The sequence below is a fragment of the Caretta caretta genome, chromosome 7 (genome assembly GCF_965140235.1).
Source record: "Caretta caretta isolate rCarCar2 chromosome 7, rCarCar1.hap1, whole genome shotgun sequence".
Classification (NCBI taxonomy): Eukaryota; Metazoa; Chordata; order Testudines; family Cheloniidae; genus Caretta; species Caretta caretta.
Window position 1 is genome coordinate 57,766,259 of NC_134212.1, and position 18,160 is coordinate 57,784,418.

The 18,160-nt window shown below is 41.3% G+C and overlaps 1 protein-coding gene across 8 annotated transcripts in view; it reads right to left on the reverse strand.

The window, feature by feature from the left end:
* The window catches only part of LOC125640324 (E3 ubiquitin-protein ligase MARCHF8), a 197,988-nt gene that overhangs the window by 150,568 nt on the left and 29,260 nt on the right, over positions 1-18,160 (reverse strand). For 4 of the 8 annotated variants that reach the window (XR_012669326.1, XR_012669327.1, XM_048858788.2 and 1 more), the window contains exons 2-3: positions 5,403-5,587; positions 2,373-2,444 (exon numbers count right to left, since the gene is read on the reverse strand). Coding sequence is in view for 5 of the 8 variants with exons in the window: in XM_048858788.2 (XP_048714745.2) it covers positions 2,373-2,444; positions 5,403-5,504 (174 nt within the window). In the remaining 3 variants the exon portion in view is untranslated. Of the gene's footprint in view, positions 1-2,372; positions 2,445-5,402; positions 5,588-18,160 lie in introns of those variants that run through there. The other 4 variants (XM_075130723.1, XM_048858790.2, XM_048858791.2 and 1 more) reach the window with 2 other exon arrangements.

Below are 18,160 nucleotides of genomic sequence, written 5' to 3' on the forward strand. Positions count from 1 at the left end.
CTATTGGTTGCTCTGCACAGGGCCATGGGCTGGGTCCCAGTGGAGATAGGAGGAGCCAGGCCTCGCTACCATACCCTCTTAAGGGCAAAGCCTAGATGCAGGTGGCGAGGAGAAGGTTCCTGGCTTAGGGTCAGGAAGAGGCACTTACCACCCTGACACAGAGGCAAGGTCTCAAAAGTTGGGTGTGCTAATCACTATGCCGCCCAGCCCTCTGAGCACCCTATCACAGTGTCCAATCATTACTCTTCAAATTTGCCCAATTTCTGCCCTCTCACTCTCTCTCCAGTTAATATATTCCAAAGCAAAACTGGTATTTAAAATACATTATGCTGCAGTGTGGCTGAGTGGATAGAGCACAGGACTGGGACTCAGAAGACTAGGGTTTTATTCCCAGCTCTGCCATTGGCCTGCTGGGTAACCTTGGACAACTTACTTCACCTTCGTGCCTGGGTTTCCCCATATGTAAAATGAGGATACTCATACTTACCTCCTTTTAAAGCATTTTGCAATCTACTGATTAAAAGCACTATATAAGAGCTAGATGTTATTACTGTATCATCGTCATGGGATGGTTCTGTATTTTTAAGTCCTAGGCTTAGGTCATAATAGCTACTTCTAAGGTTTTGGCAGCAGGTAAGCCAGCCTGCTTCCCAGCAGGTTCCCACAGGGTACTCAGATATGACGGATTCTTATGACCTGTATCCTTGGTCTAAAAGGGAACAAATAAACCAACCAACAAAAATACCCTATGGAAGCCCCAGCATTAGCACATCTAAGCATGGAAACACTCTAAACACCATATCTAACTAGTGAGCAGGGAATCTCAAAAGGTTTACAGACTGTATGCTTATCTGAATCATTGGAGAACCTAATCGTGACATGAGAGACAGAAAAAATAAAAAACAAACAAAAAATCAAATCCCCTCACCAAAGAAATCCAACAAACTTTTTTCTAACCTGGACCCCTTGAGACATGTTCAGTCAATCATAGAAACAGAACCAATACCATGTGATTGGTTGTGACCAATCTATTCAGCTCAAAATTTAACAGAGAATGCAAAAATAAAATAAATAAATAAATAAAAGCCCATCCCATTTTTGCACCTTGAAAAGGATTTAGAGTTTTTTAAAAACTACTCCCCAGATTGCACGGATTTCAACAATTTGAAAATACATTTTGACATAAAATAACTCTCATGACAAACACCTGACCCAGTTCAACTTAGTCTTGAAAAAGTCCTACTACTGATTTTTCTTCTAAAACTAAAATCTGACTTCCCAGAAGGACATGGTAGAACGCTAAAATCAGACTATATAACTGGATATAAATGAAAAGGCCATGGGACAGTGTTTCTCAAAATTGTGATGGGCAAAAGACTGCTAAGCGAGAAGAAATGTATGCAGTGTAGTTGTAGCCATATTTAAAAGATCTACACAGTGAACGTAAAAATTCACATAATAATCATTACACCATACCTTTCATCTAGAGGAACTGGCTCACAGCATGCTTTATAGATTATATGTCATTCACCATCTTCTATCTTCAGCTGTTGAGCAATGTTTCTAGGGCTCTTGAATAACAACTCCACCCCAGAGAAGGCTGTTTCAAATGTACACGGAGGTGTTTGAGATTTTATGACAAACATGTCAGTGCAGCATACAACTGCCCGCAGTGTTACTTATCAGTTCAGGACAGATGGTCATCTTCTCAGAACTGAGGGGGATTTAGGTAGGTACAATGCAATTACTTAAGCTGAAATATGGCCAGCACAAAGAGGGTTACACCTTTGCTTTTGTGCTAAGTGCCATGGGATCTTTGAAGACCTCAATTGCTCAGGTGTTTAATTTTGCATCTCATCTGAAAGATGAGCTTCCAACAGTTCAATATCTCTTACCCCATACTTGGCCACAAAACTTAGACTGAGAAGAAAGAGTATTACTGTCCATCCAGTTAGCAACACCATTTCCAGCAAGATTTCCTTGGCGGTCTCCCATACAAGTACGGACTAGGCCCACCCTTGTTTCACTCATGAGGTCAGAAGAGCTCACAGCTCAGGATGTTATGGTTATGAAATTACTTGCAGATGCTCAATTTAAGTTATAAATGTACCTAAAAGAACCCTCTGCACACTACTAAGTAAAATGTGATCAGCTGAAATGGGCAAACTGTGAAGGAAAAGCTTCAGTGACAGATTTTCCCTTCCCTTTTCTGATTCTGCTTCCAAGGCAATCATTTTGTCAATAGTTGTCAGTTATCATTTTCCTTTCCAAAATTAAAAAAAAGTCATAAAATTGTCTCTGAATACAAGAGAACCTTGGTTGGAATTTTCAAAAAGGAACAAAGATCCTTAAAACAAGAAAATGGGTATTACCTGGGGAACTTCATCTATAGTAGCGACATTTTGAAGTACGGGTGCAAATAGGTGTACAACAGTCCACTTCAGCTAGTGAGGAGGGAAAAAACAAACAGAGCAACATCTCAACTACACCTCAGCAGCAAGATTGCAATTCCTAAACTCTAACCCACGTCTACATAGCTGAATAATTCTGGATATGTTAAAACAACTACTTGCCATTACCGATTTCATACAGGTTTTATAGCACCTTATGAACAATGTAGTGACCATTTCTCAACTCAGGTCAGTAGGATTCTATTCCAACTGAGAGATCAGTAAGAAGCTAATGATGTTTACTAATAGCCCTTAAAGCTAATAGCTCATTTCAGTTAAACATAAGAGTAATAATCTCTTTATGGCCTTTCCTGTCTTTCCTGTAAAAATAGCTGAAGTTTAACAGAAAAGACTATTGTGAAATAGTTTTCAATTAAATTAAATCTTGACAATCACATTAACATGCATCTACTCAACTCCCCAGTAATGTATTCAATATACATTACTGACTTCTAAGGATTTAAATCAGAAATGTTGGACACAAGCCTTTTACCAGCCTTTCAACAAACTCTGTAAAAGGAAGTTTTGCCACTAACTTCCCCAGTTGCAGGCCTTGAATCCACATTTACAGAGGAACTACACTTTAGCCAGTTCCAAAAAAAACCTTCTGTAAAGATCCAGAAGGATCTCGCTCTGCTTTCCACCACCCATGGAGTTCTAACTCCAAAGCATTAGCCCAAAAAACTCACCCTATGACAAAGGAAGTTATTATTTTATTTTGAAAGTTAAACAAGCACTGAGCTGGAGTAACAAAACCACATCTTTACCTTGAGTACCAATAGCGGGATACAGGAAGTTGGGAAATTTCCAACTTGAAATGTTTCCTTCAGCATTTATATGGATAATTAAGGAAATCTACATTTATATTAGCTAGGAGAACACAATCAGGGTATAAGCCAAACACTAACTACCAGGGGTTTGGAAGAGGCGTCCATTAAAGGCATGCTAGTGCATAATTACAGGGTTTGAGTTACGAAGCCTAGAGTCTCTTTCTTTCCTCTGCAGTGGTTCACAGAATCCCTGTTTTAAAGAAACAGATTTTCTCCAGACTAACTTTAATATCACACGCTCTAGTAACTCACCAATAAGAGAAAAAGTAATCAACCCTTCTGACTAAATAGCATCAAGAAAATGTATAGAAGGAGCTTTCTTAATATGGAAGTAGCAGAGCCTGCTGCCAAAGAGGAAAAACAGGTTTAGAAACAGACCTGGGACTCTCACTCCTGGGACTGCAAAAGGATAAACAGATCCCACAAGTAGGCACCAGACATGATTGCAGCTAATTCGTATGACCCACACTGGAGGGTCATCAACTCATACTTAGTGCTTGTTTGCTAGGGAGTAAAACAGACTCCTTATCTTCCAGGTTGGAGAGTGTGATGTTACCACATGGAATAGGCTGATTCCATACAGAAGAGGAATGGAGCGAAAAAGTATTCCAAAATGAAGGAGACCACAGATCAACCACTTACAGCTAGAACTGGAAGAAACACCATGTGCTACAGGCAGCAAATGTGAGACTCTAGTAAACCTCCTAGGAGAGGATGTTCCACAACCAAGCAGGACTAGCTTCCAGCCTGGACCTTCAGACAGAAAGCAGACTCACGCCACCCAACCTGCCCCCAAATGCTTGCTGAGATACAGACCATAAGGGTTAAAATCTGTTGATTTTTTTTTTAAAAGAGATGTTATTAAGCATGTAGGGCAAAATTCAGAGGCAACAAACTATGGGGTAAGTTACCCATACTGACTTAGATAATTAATATTTACTTACGGGTTAAGTAGATGTAATTCATACAGCAAAGTGATAGAAGGGGGCAGAGGGGTTGTAGCCGGAGAGCATAAGAAGATAGCCACGGCTTTCTTTGTTCCATCCTTTCTTACACCCTCTTGCTGGTTGCTCTTCCTGCTACAACCCTGCCCTTCTAGACCTTTACCATGTAAATTATGCCCACATAACCCATTTGTAATTTACATCTCATCAGAATTTGGCCTTTCCTGAACATTTAATCCTAACCTGTGAAATTTCCCTCTCCTGGGTTTGTTCCATTATATGAATATTCTTTTGATCTGTTTTTTGGACAGTAAAAGTTTAAAAACATCTAGGAATGCTTTGAAATTTGTAGATGACCCAAAATGCAAACATACAGTACATTTTTGACTATTATATTGATACGTAATAAAATCTTTGGCTTGGATGGAGGCACAGTAAGACTAAATAGAATTGTTGTGTATGGCACAAGGACATAATATGCTAGAAAAGAAAGATTGTCAAGTGGTTCAGTCATTAGAATCCAATCAATCAGTCTCCTACTTTTTTGGTGTTATGTTTCACTCTACACAAAGAAAAACAGATGCTTTAAGTCTTCTTTTCCCTCAGATCACAACAAGAAAACAATAAAGAACAAAAGTAAAGTCTCCAGGAGAGTGCCTAGGGTGTGTCTCTCCCCACTGTAATAGTCCATTCTGTGCGGACTACAATATCGCTGCCAGTCAATGCCAAAAGCAGAGCCCATGAAAATTTAAAGATGAAGTACACAAGAGTCAAAACACTCACTTAACTGCATACCCATCATACTATTTAGCGCAAAAAATGAACAGCAGCAGAAGCTATCACACTACAAGCTCACTAATAATACCATCACACCCTGCACACAATACACCCTGCTGTCTTTAATTCTTATGCAGAATGGATGGCTGAAATTTGTATTTTGCTGACGTTAGACCACAGCGATCCCCAGTCTTGTGCGGCTGATTGTTTAAATGATTAATACAACAATAAAGGAACAAAGGGGCCAGGAATTCCTTGTGCAGTCAATACTCACAATATTCATGGAAATTTTGGTGCAGAAAGTACACAGAATGAGGCCCCATGTGGTAATTTGATAAAGAACTGTTATTAGTCAGAAAGGGTTGGGATAATTTCCTATGAAAACAAGGTTCTGACATTACCTGTTCCTCTCTCTCTTTTTCTTTGGTCTTGCTCCTAGAGACTCTGGAAGAGGTGACATCCCGAGCTGGAATTACAGAGATCTGATGCAGTGGCATGTTCATCACACCTTCCTGTTTGGTCCTCTCATTTAAAGGAAGGAGTCTTTGATGCAGGACTCATTTGGTGCCATTGCTGGGCGTTACACCTAAAGAAAGAATGAAAAGCGTTAGCATTGTTTGGAATTCAATTATTCTGATTATTATTTAACCATACAAGTTAAACAACAAATCAGACTAACACTTCATATCTGCTCTTTGGATAACAGAACAGAAGTAAGCTTTCACACACTGGCTGGATCAGGAATTGAAACTCGGAGGCAGACATGTTCACACCTAGGACAGAGATTCCAATCCACACCCAGGATGGAGAGGGAACTGGGGTTATGGAGCTTTTCATGGGCAATCTTAATTCTGGCATTTCCTAACTTTTGAGTGCTTTACTTGGCTATCTTAATAATGTTGCCCAGTCTCCTTGCTGAGCCAGAACCAGTTTCCGCTTCTTACTTCCCCCTACTCTAATCTGGCTCCCAATTCCAGTCTCCTCCCTCTGGCTCCTTATCCAATCTAAATCCCAACTCAGGCTCCTTGTCCCAGTCTCCCCCTCTTCCCAGCTCCTTGTTCTAGTCTCTTCACTCAGCAGTCTCAGTTCTCCCATCACCCCTTGCTCCTTGTCAGATCTGTCTCCCATTCTCCTCCCCATCAGGTTCCTAGTCCCAGTCTCTTGGTCCAGCCAGTCCCCAGTTTCTCCCCCACCCCTCTTCCTAGCTCCTCAGTTGATCTCAGTATTTCCCCTCCCAGACAACTGGCTCCCAGTCATTCCCCATTTCCCTCTCCAAATTTCAAGTCCTTGCTCCAAAGAAAGGGGGTTAAATCAGCTTAACTGCATGTCTCCGGGGTGTGGATATTTTACACCCCCTGAGTAACTTTTCAGTGTAGTGCAGCCCTAAGCATGCAAAGTTTTAGCCCACAATGTGGAAATAGGATGTTATGACTGAAACTGTTATGCAGACTTAACTATAATGAATGCAGCTGTGAATAGCAATTAAGGTGCTCGGACACTATGGTGATGAGTGAATGCTGTATACAGAATAGAACTGAGCAAGTTGGTGGCCTCTGTCCAGTTCCTAATGGACAAAGCACCACAATTGCTACCAAAGAGATCAAAACAGGAATGACTCATAGAGACTAAACTACCTTTCCCCACTACCTGAGGTAGTCACTCCAGATCAGGGAAAGGAAGTTTGCACTGTCACTGATTGTGTTGCACTTGCTGTGTCGATATGAAAGCAGGATTTCCATTTCCAGGGCTGTACTGTAATTCCCGTGCTACAGCTGCTCAAAACATACCAATTCTTTTTCATAGGAAATTACAAACAAAATTATCCTGGAAATTTCCCCATGAAGATATTTCTGGCTTTTGCATTGAAAAAAAACAAACAAACAATTGAAAATTTATACTTATCTAGATAGGTTTTTAAAAACCAATTGGGGGGTGTTGGTAAACATTTTCAGTGTCTGAGAAAAGCCAAGTAGGTGAGGGAATAGCTTTTATTATTGGTGGAAGAGACACGCTTTGAAGTTTACACAGAGCTCTTCTTCAGTTTTAGTTTTCTCATCAGAACCACACCCCAAGAAAACATTGACCAACAAGAAAAGACTCTATTGGTCAAAAAGCCATTTTTAAGTTAAATTTTTTAAAGATTATATACTTCAAACAGCTCTGTCCAACACCTTTCATGTCCACAAAGAAACAAAAATGATACATTTATACAGAAGTGAGCTTTGTAACTTCTCTTGGCATTTGTAGAAATAATATTCATACATTAGCAGTGGGAAGAAATCTCTTGAAAGAAGAGTCAAACACAAGAATACTATGAAGCATGGGGATTGCTATTTTTATTGCAGTAGTGCCTAGCACCCTGAGCCACCAATCAGAAACCCATTGTGTTAGGTACTGTACACACATACATCCTTCTTTCACTAGCATAACTTTCAACCAAAACAAAGAGTTATCAGTATTACAAGTAGACAATCAAGAGAGCAATAGTTTGCCTCGTGTTTAAGATTCCAGAAACACATTTTGCGAAATTAGCAATATTGATCTGAAAAGCAAAAAGTAATTAGCAACACCTTTTATTAGATTAGCAAGTTTCTATTAAATGAAAAATTTAGAAATACTTCAGGTCACAGAGTGTTTAGTTTGAACCTACCCTGCAACAAATTAAGCACAATCAATGGTATTTAAAGGAAGGGATTAGAGAGGAATTAACACAACAGGGGCTGCATTAAATAAGACTACATGAATCAAGATATATTATGGAAACAAAAGAAAACTACAACTTTGGGTTTGTTTTTTTTAAAACTCTGTGACAGCTGAAAATGGAGGTGTGCAGATAGGGGTCCAATATATTATAGAGCTCATCCACATGGAAGTGGTATAACCCAGTATTCAGTATCTTTGCTTAACACATATTGTACAAATATATTAAGAAATAATGTTTAATTGAACATTTTAAAGAAAGGCCAGGCTTCCAAGGACTTCTAATTCTGCATAGGACTGATTCTGTTCCCATTAAAGTTAGTTGGAGCTTTGCCACTGACTAGAATGGGAGCAGGATCTGCCTTTAACCCTCACAATGTCAATGAAGGTAGTTAACTACTGCTACATACTTTTGTAGCTCTTTTCAGCTGTAAATCCCCAGGCACTATATAAAGGGGTTGATGTCCTCAATATCCTCATTTTACAGATGGAGAAACTGAGGTACAGAAAATGAAGAGACTTAACCAAGGTCATACAAAAAGCCAGTAGCAGAGCCAGGAATAGAACCCGAGTTTCTTGTGGTCTATCTGCTGGATCATTCTGCCTGCCCACATATGGGGCCAAGTTGACCTCAATGGAGATACAGGTATACACCAGTGTGGGGATCTGGCCCATAGCATATATAGAAGAATGCTAACAATTATAAGGCATATCAAAACCACTGAAGATAATGCATGCATAGCATTTAGATGTCAAGCACGTGGAAAAGAAAAAAAAGTATCCTCTATGTTTATTCCTCTCAGATGAATGAAGAGCAAATTTTTCAGACGGGGTATTTCCTTCGTTGTAGAGGGTTTGGGGAGAAGGTGAGTGCATGTGGGACTTATCAGTAATAGTTAATCCAAGTCAGAGCACAAATAAAATGTGACGCATGCCCATGTGTCCGACACGAACCTGTTTAGCCTCATTTTCCAAAAGGTATCGCCAGATGATAAAAGCCGGACAGTATATAACCACAGGAGGAGTGAGACAAGACTATCAAACTGCGGTAAACAAACTAAGAGTGGAAGTTACTTTTCCCAAGTGCACAAAGGAAATGAAGCATAATAGTTGATCTACTAATGAAAATATGTACAGTAAATTGCCCTCCCTATGCTATTAATGCTGAGGATTAGAGGGGGATCAGTGCTGTGCCCATCTCTAAAGTTAGAGCAGGCAGCATGTAGAGTACAGATAGTGCCCAGCTAGCATGGGTATAAATAGCAATGTAGATGGTGAGGCATGATTTAGGTGGGTAGAGTAGAGTACCCTACACACCTGCACCCCCAGGATATATATATCCTACAGGGGCTCTCTCCATGCAGTGCCTCCCTGGTCAACACTGCTATTTTTAGCAGTGTAGTGCTGGAGCTTTTCTCCCACACAATGAAAGGCTGTAGCAGCTCCCCTCCTGCCAGGGTCTCCTCCTCCTCCCCACTATTCACTGCTGTCAGAGCCTTTTATTGCGGAGTGTAGCAACACACGGGCACCGCAATGACAAGTGTGGATATAGCCTGCCTTTCCTAGTGGCATGTAGCTACTTGTGCATTGCCTGTTCTCTACATCATAAGAGTATCAGGGTTGGAAGGGACCTCAGGAGGTCATCCGGTCCAATCCCCTGCTCAAAGCAGGACCAATCCCCAACAATCCCCCTTATCATGATAAGTGTAGACATAGCCTAAGGGGGAGCCTGCAATTTACAGGCTGTTGAGCCTTATGGCTACACTGGGAACAACAGGTTTCAGAGTAACAGCCGTGTTAGTCTGTATTCGCAAAAAGAAAAGGAGAACTTGTTGCACCTTAGAGACTAACCAATTTATTTGAGCATAAGCTTTCGTGAGCTACAGCTCACTTCATCGGATGCATGCTATGGAAAGTGTAGAAGATCTTGTTATATACACACAAAAAGCATGAAAAAATACCTCCTCCCACCCCACTCTCCTGCTGGTAATAGCTTATCCAAAGTGACCACTCTCCTTACATTGTGTATGATAATCAAGGTGGGCCATTTCCAGCACAAATCCAGGTTTTCTCACTCCAACCCCTCAGACAGAGACAAACACCTACAAGATCTCTATCAAGCATTCTTACAACTACAATACCCACCTGAGGAAGTGAAGAAACAGATTGATAGAGCCAGAAGAGTTCCCAGAAGTCACCTACTACAGGACAGGTCTAACAAAGAAAATAACAGAACGCCACTAGCCGTCACCTTCAGCGCCCAACTAAAACCCCTCCAACGCATTATTAAGGATCTACAACCTATCCTGAAGGTTGACCCAACACTCTCACAAATCTTGGGAGACAGGCCAGTCCTTGCCTACAGACAGCCCCCCAACCTGAATCAAATACTCACCAGCAACCACATACCACACAACAGAACCACTAATCCAGGAACCTATCCTTGCAACAAAGCCCGTTGCCAACTGTGCCCACATAGCTATTCAGGGGACACCATCACAGGGCCTAATAACATCAGCCACACTATCAGAGGCTCGTTCACCTGCACATCCACCAATGTGATATATGCCATCATGTGCCAGCAATGCCCCTCTGCCATGTACATTGGTCAAACTGGACAGTCTCTACGTAAAAGAATAAATGGACACAAATCAGATGTCAAGAATTATAACATCCATAAACCAGTCGGAGAACACTTCAATCTCTCTGGTCACGCGATTACAGACATGAAAGTCGCTATTTGACAACAAAAAAACTTCAAATCCAGACTTCAGCGAGAAACTGCTGAATTGGAATTCATTTGCAAATTGGATACAATTAACTTAGGCTTGAATAGAGACTGGGAGTGGCTTAGTCATTATGCAAGGTAGCCTATTTCCCCTTGTTTTTTCCTACACCCCCCCCCCCCAAGACGTTCTTGTTAAACCCTGGATTTGTGCTGGAAATGGCCCACCTTGATTATCATACACAATGTAAGGAGAGTGGTCACTTTGGATAAGCTATTACCAGCAGGAGAGTGGGGTGGGAGGAGGTATTTTTTCATGCTTTTTGTGTGTATATAACAAGATCTTCTACACTTTCCAAGGTACGCATCCGATGAAGTGAGCTGTAGCTCACGAAAGCTCATGCTCAAATAAATTGGTTAGTCTCTAAGGTGCCACAAGTCCTCCTTTTCTTACTGGGAACAACAGAAGAGTTAAAAAGCACCTCGTTTCTGTCAGGTTATATTAAACAAGCCAGACCTGCTTCTCTATAGGCACATAATACTTCTATGACAGCTTGTGTCAGAATTCTTCAAAAGAGTTAAAGTAGTAGTTGTAAGCCAATTAGATTATCAGAAAGTATAGAATACGGTCTCACCCTCATGAGGCTGCTACGGAAGCCTAGTAGCTGCTGTGTGAGAGATAAAAGCTTATCATGGATTACAGGCATGGCTAGAAAAACACAGAAATATCAAATAACTCCAGACTGGTAGGTCAAACTATACATTCTCCTAGGACTCAGTGCTGGGGTCACTATTTTATCCTCAAGGTGACATGTCACTAGCTCTACTGCAATAATTAAATGATAAACTTACTAGAAGTGATTAATTGACTTGTATACAAAGTACAGACACTCGAGGCTAGTAGAAAGGCAACACCACCTGATGGAAAATGTGATCTCAATCCAGCTCCAAAGGCACGGAGGCCCACATGAAATCAAACAATCCAAATTCCTACCATCACAGCTGGCACCAATGTGGCCCCTTTGGTGGCAGCCTCATTAGAGAAGTCAAGGGCTGAAGAGGCCATGGGTACTGGACTGCAATTCTCACCCCAGAGGCAATTCCTCCAGGTCATGGATGAGGCACACTGCCAGGACTGTGACTGGGGAAGCTTGAATTTCCACTGCCCATTCTGTACTCATTATGGCTTTGTCTACACTGGAGTCTGTTCTTCTAAAAATTCCCACCATTGAAGCTGCAACAGTCAATGGTGCAATTGCTACCATAGAGAGCATGCCAGCAACTGTCAGGGTTTCAACAGCACTAGTGGAATCAGGATTTCACTCCAAAGTCCATGGGAATTTTGCCATTGACTTCAGTGGAACCAAGACCTGCTCTGAGCAAGGTAGACAAAACAGTTGTTAAAATGTCAGCAGTCATCTGGATCTTTATCTACATTACTGCTCCAATTAGGCTACCACTGGTAGAACTACACTAGCGATAGCAATGAGGAGAAATTTTAGGGAAGAGAGAATACCATAGATGCACCCATGAGTGAAGGCTGCTGCAATTACACGGTGGCTGCAAGAGTGAGAATCTATTACAATAATGCATACATCAGTGTTCTACAACCTGTGGGACCTCACAGATGGACACAATAAATCCCTGCTTCAAATACTGCTGGCTAGCGTGCGTGCATTTGGGACATTAGCTCCTCTTTCTAGCAGTGCTTCTGCACATGTGCTTTAACAATCTGTACACAAAAAGGAGGGAAGCTGAAGCAGGAGCAGCAGTGAGGCTGCCTTTAAGAGTCTCTTAGGCCAAATCACTTAACTTCTCTGTCCCTCAGTTTCTCCGTCTACAAAATGGGGATAACATGGACTTATCTCATGAATCATCTGAGAGGTATGTCATAAGAAAAGCTTATAACTAAATAGACTTTCAGGCTCTGCTGGTTTTCCCCCCAATTTCAGGGTTCTCTCCCCTGTTGATCTGAAGTGCTAGTTTGAAGGCAGAGTTCCTTTTTGCCAGGAATCCCTTCACAGGCCTGGGTGAGTATAGTACTTCAAACAGACCATGGCTTCCTTTCTAGAGGTGTGTTAACTAATGAGATCCAGGTTGAGGCAAAGATGTACAATGTAAACTAAGCTCTCTGAATAGGCAATTTAAATAATACAAACAAAATACCACCACATTCCCCTACTACTTGACACATTTTCATTGATGGCATTGACACTGTAGTGGCATTGTCAGCAGATTTACACAGATACTTCCAATTTAAAGGCACACTGGTCAAAATGGGGGGGAGGGGTGTAATATATATGTATATTTTTAAACTGCTCTTACAGTGAAGGTTCACAGAAATATTTTCAGTACCGCTTTTCTCTTGAATTCAAATGGAAGAAAAAAAAAAAAACCTTTTAATTCCAAAGGAAATACTTTTTCCACATGATGCACAACTGGCCTGTGGAATTCATTGCCACAACATATCATTGAGGTCAAGAGCTTAGCAGGATTAAAAATAAAGGGCCAGGCTTTACAAAAGTAAGCATTAAAAACAATTTTAAAACCTTAATTTTGTAACAGCTGTAAACCACCATGTTTCAGGACATGACTGCTTCCATCTAAGCAGGGATTAGGAAGAAATTTCTCCTATGCGGAGGTTATTCCATAATTGCCTACTGCAGGGTTTGTTGCACCTTCCTTCAGCACACCTAGCACTGGCCACCATTGGTGCAGCATACTGCTCTAGATGGACTACTGGTCTGATTTGGTATGACAATTCTTATGGGATTATTTCCAACAAATAAACATTCTCCTGCAGTGTTTGCAATCTGATTATTGCAGCACTGTGCTCCTGCATGAAAATGTGACAGTGAATGTGACTTGAAACGTGTCAAATTTCATTTTTTAAAAAAGCATAAATTGTAGTAAGTAAATTAGATTTTTAAAAAAACCTGTTTGAATAATTTAATGTGTTGCATAACAAAAGTAAGGAAAGATATAATGTGATTTATTTTATTTTAGGTGACAGTGTTCCTCTAATGCATTCAGTGACATCGCCATGGGCAGTGATCTTGCCAAATTTCACCGGCTAAGCAGGACGAATCCTGGTCAATACTTGGATGGGAGACCCCCAGGGGGTCCCCAGCCTGCTAAAGAATTAGGTGGAGGATTCAGCAACTGGCATCCCTCCCTCCAAGCCCTGGTCTACATTGGGGGGGGGGAGGAGGGGGAAGAGACCTAAAATATGCAACTTCAGCTACTGGAATAGCATAGCTGAAGTCAGCGTATAGTAGGTCGACCTACCAGGCCGTGAGGACGGTGGCGAGTCGACCGCTGCTGCTCCCCTGTCAACTCCGCTTCCGCCTATTGCGAGCTGGAGTTCCGGAGTTGACGGGGAGTGCGTTTGGGGAAGACCTGCCCAAAGTCAGAAGTGAATCAATCTGTCAACAAAGTGTTAGGTGGCATTGTTCTTGTGAAGGTGTTGATGTGAAATCTTAAACACTTGTGAATGTTAGGAGTCCCCCTGACATTTTCCAGAAGAACAGAGTGACCTGGCCATGTTCCTGCTTGGGTTGTTACTTTGCTTACTACTTCGCAGTTTCAACTGAATAAGATATCTGTCTTCTTTCTGTAGGCTACAAATGCAACTTACGCTGCCATTCCAAACCCTACTAGTTAGTTCATTTACCAGTTTGCACATTTTATTTGTTTTCAGCTTCTCAGAACTCTTCCCCCACTAATGTAGCTTCAATAATCTTTTCTGGAGATAACAGATGTGCATTCTCAAAAAGAGGATCTTGCATCTACATCAGTATTTTGTTAGCAACACAGTTAAAGGCATATCATCAAAGCTCATGGGCTCATCATCCAGTTGCAAACATGAAAACTAAACCTATTTTCTATTCCAGAAGTTTAAAATTAGGAAAAAAAGAAAACTTTTCTCTCTCTCCTTACCCCACCCTACCTATGTTGGTGTTTCCATTTATTGTAAATGGCCAAGAGCCGAGTGATCCAGATTCTGTTCTCAGATTCGGTGGTGCAAAACTGGAGCAGTGCCACAGAAGTTTGTGGCGTTAATCTGGATTTACACCACTTTAACAGAGCACATAAACTTTCATAGTGTACTAGTTCAGTAGAAACTTTGCAGCTTGTTGATATTAATTTTTCTCAGTTCCCCCTTTTTTCCCCCACTTGCTACTAGCCTAAAAATAAAAGTTTTCTTGCAAGAACGTTAATGTTTTCTTTGAACAATTTTATGGAGCAATTAGGAACAATGAAGTCAACTCTGCCACTATTATATGGGTATGGACTACATGTCACAGAGAAATATATATAGTAGATATCGAGACGCTAGAGAACTCACTAAAGAGGTCTGCCAACCTAAATAATTCTATTCAAAGCTGGAGTATTATTGTGTTAGACAAAACAGTTTGTTAGAAAAGAATACTGCTTATCCATTTGCACTATAGCATTGAAAAACTATGGGCCCATATCTCAGAGCACTCAGCTCCACCTGATTTCAACCTCATAGAATCAGGCTCTGTGTTTGCTTAAACAACAGTCCCCATCAAATCAGTTGTTCAGAGTCATTAAGGCCTAGTTTGTTAACATTCAACGGAAAACAAATGCCAATTCTCTGTGTTTTAATAACAAAGAAATAAAGGAGCCATTATGGTCCCTTAGGTTTACACATTATTTGTTTTATAAAATCACTAATTGCAACTGTACTATATAATGAACAGAGCAGTGATCGTTATTGAGATTCCTGTGGTATCCATCATGTACAGCTTTTTAGAATACTAAAAATGATCTCAGAAAAATAACCTGGTACAAGCAAAAGGAAATTCAGAGGTAAGGTTCAAATTCCATTCTCAACAGACCTTGCTGTATCAGGAATTCCTAACAGACACTCAGAGTGAGTCTTAAGCAGAATAATGTTCCGACACTCACATAAACATTTTGGTTTTTATGCCAGTCAGCAGCTCTCTACCTGCTCCACATGATTTTAGAATCCATCTTCAAAGGGCACTTCTTGCTCCATCACCTGGACACCCAGCACTGCATCTCCACTTTTCATCAAACTTACTTGGTCAGCGCGTTAAATGCTCCTGAATAAGGGACACATGAATCATGCAAAATCTGTTCTAAGTTGCTCTGAACAGGGTGTAATGTTTGTGACAGGTTGGATCACAACCTTGGGGCTGCCAACTGATGTGCCAAGACTACTTCTGCCCCTGCCATCCCGGGACTCCAGAACCCTGCCTCGTTGTGCCAGACACGCTTGCCAGCCACAAACACAGATCCAGGTCTGAACCACGTCCCACAAACTGAAAGCTTAACTGAAATCAGCTTAAGAAGTGTTCCTGTCTTTAACACTCAGATGCCCAACTCCCAATGGGGTCCAACCCCAAATAAATCCATTTTACCCTGTATAAAGCTTATACAGGATAAACTCATAAATAGTTCACCCTCTATAACACGGATAGAGAGATATACACAGCTGTTTGCCCCCTCCCTCCCCCCCAGGTATGAATGCATACTCTGGGGTACATAATACATGATTTATTAAATACAAAAAGTAGGATTTTAGTGGTTCCAAGTGATGACAGAGAGCAAAGTGAATTACCAATCAAAATAAAATAAAAACACGCAAGCCTATGCCTAGTACAGTAAGAAAACTGAGGAGAGATAAAACCTCACCCTCAGAGGTGTTCCAGTAAGCTTCCTTTTGCAGACTAGTCTCCTTCTAGTTTGTGTCCAGCAATCACTCACACCCCCCTGTAGTTACTGTCCTTTGTCCCAGTTTCTTTCAGGTATCCTTGGGGTTGGAGAGGCTCTCTTGAGCCAGCTGAAGACAAAATGGAGGGGTCTCCCAGCGGCTTAAATAGACTCTCTCTTGCGGTTGCAAGACTCTCCTCCTCTCTCCTATGCAAAGTCCAGCTCCAAGATGGAGTTTTGGAGTCACATGGGCAAGTCACATGTCCATGCATGACTCGGTTTTTACAGGCAGCAGCCATTGTTCACATGCTACCTTGAACGTCCTCAGGTAGACTTCTTATGTGGATTGGAACCTTCCAAGATCCATTGTCCATTAAGTGTTTCTTGATTGGGCATTTAACTTGCACACTGCTCTCCAAAGAAGCTGACCAAATGTCTTACTAAAACCTACTTAAAATCAAACCAGTATACAGCCAACATTCATAACTTCAAATACAAAAATGATACATGCATACAAATAGGAGGAATGTATTCAGTAGATTATAACCTTTACAGAGATGTTACATGGCACGTATACATAAAACATATTCCAATTATGGTCATATATACATTCATCAGCATATTCCCATAAAGCATTATGGGGTGCAACGTCATAATGTTACCGCACAAAATAAGCTGCGGACATATCACTCTGATACTGGCAGCTCTTGAGCTAAGCAGGGTTGGGCCTTACCAGTATTTGATATGTTCCACCAAGGAACACACAGCTACTCTTCCTTTCTGAGTCAGTACTGAACCAATGTGCCACTGCAAAGTTAGGGGGTGAAATTTAAAACCCAAGGTCCTGACAACTCAATCAATTATGATCTCATGGTGCATTTAAGAGAAGAGATATTAACAACTGCATCCTAACCAAACCAATTTCTAAATCAAGTAATTACCCTTGACCTCACTGCACCCCAACCCCATGAATGGAGATTGTTTTCTCCTTTATTGCATGTCCTAATCTGTTGTTTAGTGGTATTCTACACTGTTTAATGGCTGCTACGTTCCCCATCACAGAGGTGGCTGCTGTTCAGTGGTGGTGGGTGATGTGATTCTCTGTGTACCCCTTCCTTGTTTAACGAGGAAAGAATAAAGCTTGATTAGTGTGCATGCAGATTGTCAAGTGAAAGGCGGTAGAGAAGAGCAGACTATCACTTTCATATTTATATACACACACAACACTTGATCAGCAATGTTTTGGCAAAACAAGCTTCAGAATAGCTACTAAAACCTCAGCACTGAACTTTGTAGGGTTAAACAAAATCCCTCCATGTTATTTTCGATGCACTTTCACAAGAGCATTTTTAGATGTTATTTTAAAATAAACACTTCACAGTTTATCCAGTGAACGTAAATCAATCAAATACTCATGTCATGCAAGAGCTCAACAGGGTGGATAACAGAGGCAAATCCTGCCATTGAAATCAAGGGGCTGCGCGCAGGAGCTGGGAGCAGGCTTGGCCCATACACTTTAGAGAAGCTGTCTTTTAAACCAGTTGATTATAGCGGTCTTCACTAAATAATGCCTTTTTAAATAATGTAACTGCAGCATTCACTCTATTCCTTATTCCAGTTACAGGGGATTTTGTGAATATTGTGGTATAATGTTATCTACCTACAAAGGCACAATAGGAAAGATTTTAATGGTGACCACTGTAGATTATCCTTTTTTATTACTACCTGTTAACTTATTGTTTAAGGGAGAGGGAGGAATTACCTTGTGAAGGGGGGGGTGGAGCTGATGAATAAGAGGGGGAGCAAGGGGAGCTGCTGAACATGTGGAGTGGGCAGGTGGCTCCAGGCTGGGATGGAGCACCCCGGTAGTTTCAACTGCCTTTCCTATAGCAGTTCTTTGGCGGTTGGTGCTCACAGGTGGCAGTGCCCTGTCCCATCCTTCACGCCCCTGTCGGCCTGCATATGTGTTCCTGCCCCTCCCTGGGCCGGGTATCTCCATCAGGACCCATGGTGGATGGAAAGAGAGACTGG